This window comes from Colias philodice, chromosome 10 (genome assembly GCF_061535455.1).
Source record: "Colias philodice isolate Cphi_HAF_F1 chromosome 10, ilColPhil1 Martin Lab GWU primary, whole genome shotgun sequence".
Lineage (NCBI taxonomy): Eukaryota > Metazoa > Arthropoda > Insecta > Lepidoptera > Pieridae > Colias > Colias philodice.
Window position 1 is genome coordinate 50,222 of NC_143095.1, and position 11,940 is coordinate 62,161.

Consider the following 11,940-nt stretch of genomic DNA (forward strand, 5'->3'; position numbering starts at 1 on the left):
ATATATATATATATATATTATATATTATATTATAAAGGCGAAAGTTTGTAAGGATGTATGGATGTTTGTTACTCTTTCACGTAAAAACTACTGAACCGATTACAATGAAAATTAGCACACATATAGAGGGTAACTTGGATTAACACATAGGATAGGTTTTATCCCGGAAATCCCACGGGAACGGGAACTATGCAGGTTTTTCCTTTGAAAACGCGGGCGAAGCCGCGAGCGGAAATCTAGTATTTTACTAATTTATTAACCACCACATAAAACTCGAACAAACATATTATACTTACCAACTGAGTAGTATGTGGTAGTATTATAGTCTCTTTTTGTGAGTGTCAAAAAATAGGTATTCGTTTTTCGGTTCGGTATGGATATTCAAATTTCAAGCTCGGCCATTTGACATAGTTAGCCGAAATTCATATAACGGGGTCATGCGTACAACGTTGTTTTCGTCAGTATGTCAGTATACACGTGGTGCGGGCATCCGCCCTCCGCGCCGCAGTCGCCGCCATAGAGGCGCCTCTATGATCACTCACTACGGTGTCTTTTGATTTATTTCAAATAATAATGTGAGGTATTTATAAGGAATTCACAACATTACTTGATAGTGAGAGATCACAGCAATTTAAAGTTTCTTTTTTTTTAATTTCATGAAGTAAGTACGTAGTTAGGTAAATAATAACTTACCTGTCGTATTGTATAATCGTAGGTATTAAAATAAAAAAATTAAGATCTAAAAAGAATATCAGTAGGTACCTACGTCATCAGCACAGGTCATCAGTATCCAATATGATTATTTTTACAAAACGGTCGCGTTAAAGTATAGGCACAGAATACATAATAGTAGCTAAACGCTACAGAACGGACACTCTCCGCCTCCCGCCAAAATTAAACACTTACCTCCCCCGCACGATCACTGATCAGTCTAAAATTGGTCCATATTTTTCTACAGGGACGATACGCAACGAAGATTGACAACTTGACAACATTAATCAAATTGACTTAAAGTAATTTTATTAAAGTGAAACTTTTATTACATCGTCTCAAAGTGTCTCCAACTTTTTGGTCTGTGTAGCGCATGTCGCGTGTATCGCGGCTGCCAAGTAGGTATACCGACCGTCACGCGACATGCGCTACACCAAACACAAAGCAGTGTTCAGAACCGTTCGAACAGTTTCACTTTTACCGTGGTTTCATAAAACCACACAACATTTTTTTTATTTTGGATTTGTGATTATATATCGTTTTTCGTAGAAAATGGTTAGATATTGTGCTGTTTACGAATGTATTTCATCAGAAAAACCATTGAGATAATATTAATATGGAGACGACACTGCCTACATCACTTATGTTCCACTCAACATACGTCATGTGACGTATGTTGAGCGGTATTTTTTAATGGTTTTAAAGTGAAACGCATCAAACATGCCTTCGTGTGTGTTACGATATTGCACAAATAATACGGAAAAGTGCAAAGGAATAACTTTCATCGTTAAGTACCTAACTAGATAATAATTTTTAAAACTTAGAGCAAAAAAATGGCGCACAGATTTTGTTCGTGGTGTCTCCTCCATACGTAGTAATATTATCTCAATGAGAAAAACGCGATTTTTTTTTACGCTAGTCAAAAATGTGCCAACCATAAAGCGTTAACACACACATTTGCAGTCTCTACAGTGTGACTGTCAAAACGATGATTTTGTATGGAGTGGCCGGGGTGTGGTATAGGTATTATAATTATGTACATATTATTATTATTAGAAAACTTTTTAGTAGTGCCGAGTGCGTTATGTGAAACCTTAATTATTGCAAAAATGGTCTCTATCTCAAGGGGACTAGAAGAGCTAAACGCGAGTTTTATAATGCTTTAAAGTATGACTAACTGCAGTAAAAAATCTCAGACAAATATATGATATTCATCAGGAGATATACTAGCTATATAGTGTGTTGAAAACACAATACAACTTATTTTACTCGATAGAAAAAAATCACAAAGGTACCTCTAAAAAAATCTTTTGATGCTTAAAAACCATACTAAACTACATGCAAATTGCAATCATTCTGTTTTTTCGGCAAATAATTCTACAAGCAACATACTTACTAGAATAATAGTGTTTTATTTTTTTTAGTCCAATCAATAGATTTCGTGTAAATCACAAATTCTTATTCCCAAACCAAAAACGTACGCATATGTGTGTGAACGCCTGTGCACCGACGCGACGTCAGACAGTACCAATAAATTATTTGTAATTTTGTATTTTTAAGCTATTGCGCGGGCCTTGAGCGCGGGGACCGATCCAGAAATTTAGTAACGAAAAACCTCACGCTCACCACTCCGACGGGCGCGGACGTGTGGCTTGAAGGCATAGCATGCAATAGCTTTACCGCGGCAGTCCCCGAGTGCCACACGTCTTTTTTTTAAATAATATTAAGTATGGGAAATAAAACAAAACCCGTCAAGAGGACTAAAATCTAAAAACAAACCGTTGCAATAGGTTGCAATGTTAAAACTTAAAATCAACATTTTGAAAATCAATTCAAATAATTTTAAATAATACAGACGTATAATATTATAGACATACCTAGTCAATATTATTTTATACTAGCTGCGTTCCGCAGCTTCACTCCTGTTGGTCTTGGCGTGATGATATAATCCATACTAATATGTATTATAAATGCGAAAGTAACTCTGTCTGTCTGTCTGTTACTCAATCACGCCTAAACTACTGAACCAATTTGCATGAAATTTGGTATGGAGATATTTTGATACCCGAGAAAGGACATAGGCTACCTTTTATTGCGAAATATGTACCACGGGCAAAGCCGGGGCGGACCGCTAGTAATATATAATAGCCTATAATAACCTTCCTCGATGAATGGGCTATCTAACACCACAGAATATTAACTAGTAGCATGAGTAGCTAGCTAACGCTGAAATAATTTTTCAAATCGGAACAGTAGTTCATGAGATTAGCGCGGTCAAACAAACAAACTCCAACTATTTATATATATCTTATTATACATTTTTTTTTAATTTAGACTGACTTTAAATCATTATTATTTTTTAAGGTACCAAATATTTTAATTCATAATCCATACTAATATTATAAATGCGAAAGTAACTCTGTCCGTCTGTCTGTTACTCAATCACGCCTAAACTACTGGACCAATTTTCATGAAATTTGGTATGGAGATATTTTGATACCCGAGAAAGGACATAGGCTACTTTTTATCCCGGGAAAATGATGCAATCCCGGAAATCCCACGGGAACGGGAACTATGCGGGTTTTTCTTTGACTGCGGGGGCGAAGCCGCGGGCGGAAAGCTAGTAATACATATACATAATATATGTTTGAGGCTCTGTACATTATTTTATTACTTAGGTACCTACAAAAAAATATTTGAAAGAAAGAAAGAAAGAAAATACATTTAGTTGAACCGTTAACATATGAATACAGTTATTATAACAATAAAGTAATTATAATTAACTATAAGTACCTACAGTACAAAATGGTAATAATCAACATTTGAAAGAAATTTCCTCAGTGTGAGCGACACTAATTGGCGATACCCTAAGGCGATACCCGATAAGTATTTATTTTGTTAAAATAAGTTCAATGAAAAAATATAATTCTCCTATAATATCTAGGTACGTAGGATTGCTTTTTCCTCCTATGTGGAAGTTAGCCAAAAGTTGTTTGAGGGAGAGGTGTCGACAAATGTGAATCGAGCGGGACAGATTAAAATCTAGCGGTGTTTATATTATTTTACTTTATTTTTACAGACGATAAAATAAGAAACGTATCATCAATACATATAATATTATGTACTAACTATGACATATTTACTCATTTTTCAAGTAATATATCTCTTATTTTGTTTGGCTATGACCATCTATATTTCCGTGCCTGACAACGGGCTGGTCACCTTTACAAAAAGACGACAATTTCCCAACGGGAACGCCCTCGGGCCAGTTTTTTGCGCCATAGTGCACTGTCTAGTTAGTAGTTTAAAATATTTGTGTATTATACTATTCTTTGCTCAGACCACTTTTTATTACGATTATAAAAAAAAAAAACATTCATAATAATATGTATAAGTAACTACTGACATAGCTTAGCTTTAGTGATTAAACTATCGTTAGTCACTAGTTACGCTAGTTACTAGTTACTAGTCTGTGCGTTAGTTTATTGCTCTAAGTCTAAGGTCATACGGTCCCATAGGGTCTAAATAATTAATATATTTATTTAAAAGCGAGTAACTACCTAGTACATATAAAATTTATATATTGTGTTTCAATAAAGAAACGAATCTTCAATGGCGGCCAAAGCTGACACTGACGTATGGTAGGGTCAGCAAAAAAGAAAATAAAAATAACGTAAATGGACACAGTAAATGGATAATTATTTTATTAATTATTTCAAATTGTTTGTTGACAAACTTTTTTGTTATGGTATTTGTGTATTTATATGAATTATCATATTTACGTATACAGAATGTAACAAAATCCCCATTTTGTAATGAGCCCATAAAACTGAACAACTTTTCCCAAAGAACATATTTTGTCAAATTCCAATAAAACATTATTTACTTTCGCAAATATGCATAATTGTCATTGTAAATTTATGATTTAAATACTATTATAGGGAAAATCAAATACATTTTTGTGATTTTATTTTTCCATTTTTTTTTTTGCATGCCGTACGGCCGCCGTGTGTAAGCGAGAGGGAATGATAAGCGCCGCCATTGAAGATTCGTTTCTTTATTGAACTGCGTATACCTATTCAATTTTATAATTTAATGGTGGATTGAATAAATTTTTCATTTCATTCATATTAAAAATACATACTCGTGTTTAAATCATTCATTTACTTTCCTTTTTTCGTGCACCACGGAAATATAAGACGTGCACAGACGTGAGTGCAGTGTTCACAGTGTAGTGTTATCTGCGTATTTTTTATCTGTATTAAAAAGCGAACACGTCAAACGTTAAAAATGTCACTAACACGCGTTGCCTATGCCGTTACGAAGAATTTGGCATTCACTAAACAGCTGTGTTCGCCGGTTAACACTTTAATTTTGCAAAGTAATTTTGCGACAGTAGCCGCTCAAAAAACAAATTCTAAAATGTACATTGCCGAGGAACGAGGATCCGCATACTCACCCGACTATAGAGTCTATTTCAGTAAGTCTAGATACATAAGCACTGATAAAAACTATCTTTACGTCACGAACCTATCTTGATGTTAGAGAAAAGGTTCAATTTATATCTACTTAATTATCATATATAGGTATTTGCTACTCATAAATGTCGCTAATAGATAATCTAGGTAATAGGAATTGGTTGTTTATCATATATCATTTATTGAAGAAAAAAAGAAAGACTATTTAGACCTTTAATAATAACTTGCAGAAATATTATAGTATAAATATTTTACTATAAATTAAGCTTTAAAAATAAATTCTAATATGTAGATCTCTTGACAAAATGAAGATCATCATTTCATCATTCAACCAATTAAAAAACTAATTTTATTGTGTGAGCATAAACCCAATGAAAATGTTCTGCATTACTCATAAATGTCTATAGACACAGCTTATTTACTTACAATAATCAATATAATCTTGAAATGTTAATGCCTTCATCACAACTTCCTGATTAATTTTATTTTTATTATCTTAATGTAATACTGTGCTTAAAGTAATTTACTGATAACTGATGTAATATTACTCACATTTAATGATTTGTGCACTTTAAGAAGTGAAAAGAAGACTTTTAAATTATGTGATTTGAATTATTGATAGTTAAATTTGAACATGTGAATAAAGTACAATTATATTTTATAACTCATTATATTAACAAGAAAATTTAAGTATCTATATAATATATTAAGAATGTATATTTCTCTATGTAGGTATTAAAAGAAAAAAAATACAAAAAATTGGAAATAATTTATTTGCAGTAGGTAAATATCCTACTAATATTATAAATGCGAAAGTTTGTGAGGATGTGTGTGTGTTTGTTACTCTTTCACGCAAATACTACTGAACCGATTACAATGAAATTTAGCACACATATAGAGGGTAACTTGGATTAACACATAGGATAGGTTTCAACCCGGAAATCCCACGGGAACGGGAACTATGCGGGTTTTTCTTTCAAAACGCGGGCGAAGCTAGTAAGAACATAAAATTGCTCGTACTTATAATAATTATTATTAAAAGTGCAAATTTAATTTAAGTTTCTCGATTTTTATATATTTTTCTTCTCGATGATGTTGTTTACGACTTTAAAAATACATTATTAATATAATGTGTTTTAAATTTTAATAAACTAAGGAAATGTTCGGCCACAGAGGACGAGAGCGGCCCCATATCGCCGCTGCACGACATCCCGCTGTGGGCGGACCGCGAGCAGCGGCTGGCGCACATGGTCGTGGAGGTGCCGCGCTGGTCCAACGCCAAGATGGAGATCAGCCTCGGCGAGCCGCTCAACCCCATCAAGCAGGACGTGAAGAAGGGTGCGTTGCGGTTCGTCAGCAACGTGTTCCCGCACCACGGCTACATCTGGAACTACGGCGCGCTGCCGCAGACGTGGGAGAACCCGCAGCACGTGGACGCGGGCACGCAGGCGCGCGGCGACAACGACCCCATCGACGTGATCGAGATCGGCTCGCGCGTGGCGGCGCGCGGCGACGTGCTCACGGTGAAGATCCTCGGCACGCTGGCGCTCATCGACGAGGGCGAGACGGACTGGAAGCTGCTGGCGGTGGATGTGCGCGACCCGGCCGCCGCGCGCCTGCAAGACGTGGCCGACGTGGAGCGCGAGTGCCCGGGCCTGCTGCGCGCCACCGTGGAGTGGTTCCGCCTGTACAAGGTGCCCGACGGCAAGCCGCGCAACCAGTTCGCCTTCGACGGCGAGGCCAAGGACGCCGCCTTCGCGCACCGCGTCGTCGACGAGGTGAGCCTGCCGCCCCCCACATTTAGTGACATAGTCAGATTTAATTTATATGCAGCAAATATGCCACTTTTCAAAAAGTTTCAAAAGTGGTAACTAACTATAGAAGTTTGGAAAAAATTAATTGAAAATTGAAATGAAAGTATGTGTGTTAAAAATAATCTTCTTCAATTATATGAAGTCTTATTTATCTTTATGATAATATTATCGTGTGTTTGTTAACTGTTTGCCTCATAAATATTGATTGTGTACATATTAATTCCAATTCAATATTTATATTTACTTGTTCCTGTATTCATATCTCCTATAGAAATTTAAGTTTCAAGTACATATTATTATCTTTTACTTTAGCATTTAGTTTTAACCGACAACTTGATTGATGTTCTTTACTTTTGTCATACCGGGGCAACGCCTAGAATATTGTGATCCAGGAAATAATGGTTGAGATGGTTGTTTAATCATCTCAACAGATAGCATGTCCCTTCATCGAAGACAACACGAACAGATTCACACAATTCATCTCGTCTGTGAAAGTCCGAATATTTTTTCTTTTTATCCAAAACCCCTTAAATAAGTAACGATTTAGGGGTTTTTGGATAAAAAGACGATGTAAATCTAGGGCATGCAGAACCGAGTCTAGTTCCAAGTTTCTGAAACCCGGTTCCAAATCGAGTTCAGAACCGGGTAGAACCGGGTTACCCGGTTATTTTATAATACCTGGGAAAAAAATACAAAATAAAACAAAAGTAACTGTAAAAGTACCTGATTGGCCTTTTATTTTACGCGGCTTATGTCTTATTTTATTAAATTAATAAAGAAACAAAATTTCAATACTTCTCTTTATTTATCAGTCTTATAAAAGTACCTTGTTATCATAATATCACATGTAAACTTAAACCTTATTCATTAAATGCAAACTGTAAAGCAAAAAACCGGCCAAGAGCGAGTCGGACTCGCGCTCCGAGGGCTCCGAACGAACCTATTTTTTTTATAATGTTGTGACTTAAAAATTTATGTTTCTAGCAATTTTTCCTTTATCTGTGTTATAACTTATAAGACGTTACTTTTACCAAATTTCAAGGCTCTGTGTTCATGAGAAGTACCCTGTAGGTTTTGAGTTCCATGTAAATGTCGAAATTTGCGAAAATTTTCAGCATTTACGACTGTATCTTTTGATGCGTTGGCTTGTGAGTTTGACTTTTTCACAGCATCAAGGGACCGTAGACTTGAGTATTCGATATAAATTTCAGCTTGATACCAAAAACAAAAACATGACTGGATCATTACTTATGTGAAACAGTCAACCCAACAGCTTTTCAAATTCACGACAAATGTAATAAAAATATTTCTGTAGCCTAATTTTTGTCATTTTCGAAGCCAAATTTTTTTTTTTTTTTGGTAATACAACTAACTAGGAAACCTATAGCATCTAAGGTTAGATAACCAATCAGAGCTACGCTTGAGGCGTGGCACGAAAATTGGCGATGCACGTGAGTCTGACGTTGCCAGATAGAATAAATTTGTTAAAATAATGCAGCAAAATATAAATAATACTTTATATTTTAATATTTTGGTTGGAACCGGGACAACCGGGTTTCATATTATTCAGACCCGGTTCTCAAGATCATCAAATACCCGGGTTTACCCGGGTTTTTCGAAACCGGATAAACCCGGGTGCATACCCGTCACTTTAACTCGCGTCACTTTACCTCCTGTCACTTTAACTTGTGTCACTTTAACTCCCGCCACTTTCACTCGCGTCACTTTAACTCCCGTCACTTAAACTTCCGTCACTTTACCTCCCGCCACATTAACTCCCGTCACTACCTCCCGTCACTTTGTCATTCGTTATTTTAAACTACATTTAAAGTTTCCCTTTATTATCTATAATTCTCTATTCCCTAAATCGAAATAATTTTGACTTTAACTTTCACTTTAACTTTAACTACCGCCACTTTAACTCGCGTCACTTTACCTCCTGTCACTTTACCTCCCGTCACTAACTTCCGTCACTTTAGCTTCCGTCACTTTACCTCCCGCCACATTAACTCCCGTCACTACCTCCCGTCACTTTGTCCATTCGTTATTTTAAACTACATTTAAAGTTTCCCTTTATTATCTATAATTCTCTATTCCCTAAATCGAAATAATTTTGACTTTAACTTTCACTTTAACTTTAACTCCCGTCACTTTACCTCTCGTCACTTTAACTCGCGTCACTTTACCTCCCGTCACTTTAACTTCCGTCACTAGTCACTACCTCCCGTCACTTTTGTCATGCGTTATTTTAAACTACATTTAAAGTTTCCCTAAGTATCTATTCCCTAAATCGAAATAATTTTGACTAAATTTCACTTTAACTTTAACTCCCGCAGTCCCGCCACTTTCACTCGCGTCACTTTAACTCCCGCCGAATTAACTCCCGTCACTTTAACTCCCGTCACTTTAACTTCCGTCACTTTACCTCCCGCCACATTATCTCCCGTCACTTTAGCTCCTGTCACTTTAGATTCCGTCACTTTACCTCCCGCCGCATGAACTCCCGTCACATTAACTCCCGTCACTTTAACTCGCGTCACTTTAACTCCCGTCACTTTAACTTGCGTCACTTTACCTCCCGTCACTTTAGATTCCGTCACTTTACCTCCCGCCACATTAACGCCCGTCACTTTAACTTCCGTCACTTTACCTCCCCGTAAATCCCATCGCACGTATTCCTATGGTGCTAAATGTAACAAACTAGATTTTTTTCAAAACTTAGTGTGGTGCAGCTTGATGGTATGAAATCAACCCACATTAATTAATGTGGTATGTGTGGTACGTGTGCAGGTCCACGAGTTCTGGCGCGGGCTCGTGTCGGGCGCCGTCACCAACGCGGACGACATTAACAAGTGAGTTACCTATCATTTCGTAATGAATTGTGGCTGCGACTTGTTCGCTTGAACTTTGATTTTTGATGTGAAACACCTATAGGGCATAGGCGCACGTAAATCCGATTTCTGGCGTGGCGAAGTTGTAGATGTTTTTTGTAAAAAAAAATAGTAGGTAGTGTTTTTTATGAAATAATTTTGGCGTAGGCCAGAGACAGAGGAAACTTGATCTCAGGGCCGTGTGCAATCTCAAACACAAACATTTATTTACTCAATAAGACTTCTTTTAGAAGTACTTTTGAATCGTCACAACATAGTTTTACCATTTACCACCGATTCGGAAAGCAGTTTCTACGGTTAGCGTGAAGTCCCCTAGTGGGGTAAGGGGCGGATGGATTATTATTTATACATCTGTTTCACTGATCGATTTCGTTTAGGGACAGGCGATCAGCCTCCTTTGTCTTGCTAGACCGAGATATATATAGGCACGTAACTGAATGGTCGGTCTGTGCGCAGGATGAACGTGACGGTGGAGGGCAGCCCGTTCCGCGCGGAGCGGGCGGGCGCGGCCGCCGCGCTGGCCGCCGCGCCGCCCGCCGCGCTGCCGCAGCCCGTCCCGCACGCAGGTACACACGCACCACTCCTGATGCCTCCATTGAAATATTATGTCATTACATAAATGATGATGATGTAACTGTAGTATCATAAATAAATCCCCCTTATTATACAACATTTGTATCCGATTATGTACTTTGATAGTGACAAAACATGAATAGAAATTGTGCGCAATCAATTAAAATATGCACATTCACTTTTATTGACTTCATTGTATTGTATATTTTATAAATGGCACTGAGTTGCCCGAACGAGTTCGGTTCGGTTCGTGACCTCGCCTTTCACTCCATCGATATTATATCGTGTATTTTAGCAGGAACTTCGTTTGTTTGAACGCGCTAATCTCAGGAACGGCTTGTCCGATTTGAAAAATTATTTTGGTGTTAGATAGCCCATTCATCGAGGAAGGCTCTTTATCATTACGCTAAGACCAACCGAAACCGCGGAGCGCAGCTAGTTTCTAATAATACGTATCCATGGGGTGATCCGCCGAGCGGGCGACTCCTTGCAGGATTAAAATATGTAGTATGTGGAATGGGTTACTCAATAACCGACTGTCATATTTATTGGATGATGCGTGCGATGATTTGTTATTATTTGTTTCCAGTGGATAAGTGGCACTACATATCGAGCCTGTAAGCGCGCTGCGCTGCCGCCGCTGCGCTTTGTCTGACACTCGCCGAGCGCTGACGTCGCGTATATGTTAGAGTTTGCGTAATGCGCTACAAACATTATATTATTATACGTTTCAACGAGTAAATCATAATTATCGTTTTAGTCACAATTCAATTTAAAGTTAATTTTTATTTGGCTCTTTTACCTTCACTATTTAAACCCTGTCACTGTTTTGTGTTAAAACGGAATAGTTGTCTATGTCTTTTATAATATGCAATAAAAGCCGGTGTAGTCGGTTGTGGGTGCTGTGACGTCACTGTACATGTTTTAGCAGTAGGTAACTATTGCACGTTTGTATTTATTGTTGGGTTGTATCTTAATGAATAAGGATAATAATTAATAGAATGAGCCGATTGTCCGGTATCAATAATATAAATAGGTATGTTTTATATTAAATGGTTAGTTACAAGGAGCACTTTTTATTTCTTAAAATCCTTATCCCTTTGATGTGTTTTATAAGATAAGAAATGTTTAACTATTATATAGTATAGTTTTACATTAACTGTGGTCGACAAAAATGATTCGATGTTAGATAGATAGATAGATAGAAAACACTTTATTGTACAATGCACACAAAAACAAAATTTACAAAAACGATATTAACTTAAATGTACAATTTGGCGGCCTTATCGCTTAAAAGCGATTTCTTCCAGGCAACCTTAATTATGGCTCTAGACTCCGACATTAGCGTTTGGGACAAGTAGTCCGTTACTCGCGGCCGGTCGCGTCGAGCTCGTGTGGCCAACTGGCCAGTGGCCAGGGAGCAGCAGCGTTGCCATTTGAATTATTTTGTCACTACCTCTAGTGAATTTTAGG

General features: G+C 37.3%; 1 protein-coding gene across 1 annotated transcript; it reads left to right on the forward strand.

The window, feature by feature from the left end:
* The first annotated feature begins 4,972 nt into the window (after positions 1–4,972).
* Nurf-38 (Inorganic pyrophosphatase Nurf-38) lies at positions 4,973–11,533 on the forward strand. The gene is made up of 5 exons (XM_089699709.1): positions 4,973–5,191; positions 6,363–6,967; positions 9,794–9,855; positions 10,351–10,460; positions 11,057–11,533. The coding sequence occupies exons 1-5, from the start codon at positions 5,002–5,004 to the stop codon at positions 11,086–11,088; spliced, it is 999 nt and encodes a 332-aa protein (XP_089555835.1). The 5' UTR covers positions 4,973–5,001; the 3' UTR covers positions 11,089–11,533.
* The last annotated feature ends 407 nt before the right edge of the window (positions 11,534–11,940 follow it).

What these genes read in the sequence shown, in the direction of transcription:
- Nurf-38 (XM_089699709.1), top strand. Translation starts at nt 5,002, where the DNA reads ATGTCACTAACACGCGTTGCCTATGCCGTTACGAAGAATTTGGCATTC. An exon ending in AACGCGGACGACATTAACAA is followed by an intron (nt 9,856 to 10,350) that starts GTGAGTTACCTA and finishes GTCTGTGCGCAG; the next exon opens with GATGAACGTGACGGTGGAGG. An exon ending in GCAGCCCGTCCCGCACGCAG is followed by an intron (nt 10,461 to 11,056) that starts GTACACACGCAC and finishes ATTTGTTTCCAG; the next exon opens with TGGATAAGTGGCACTACATA.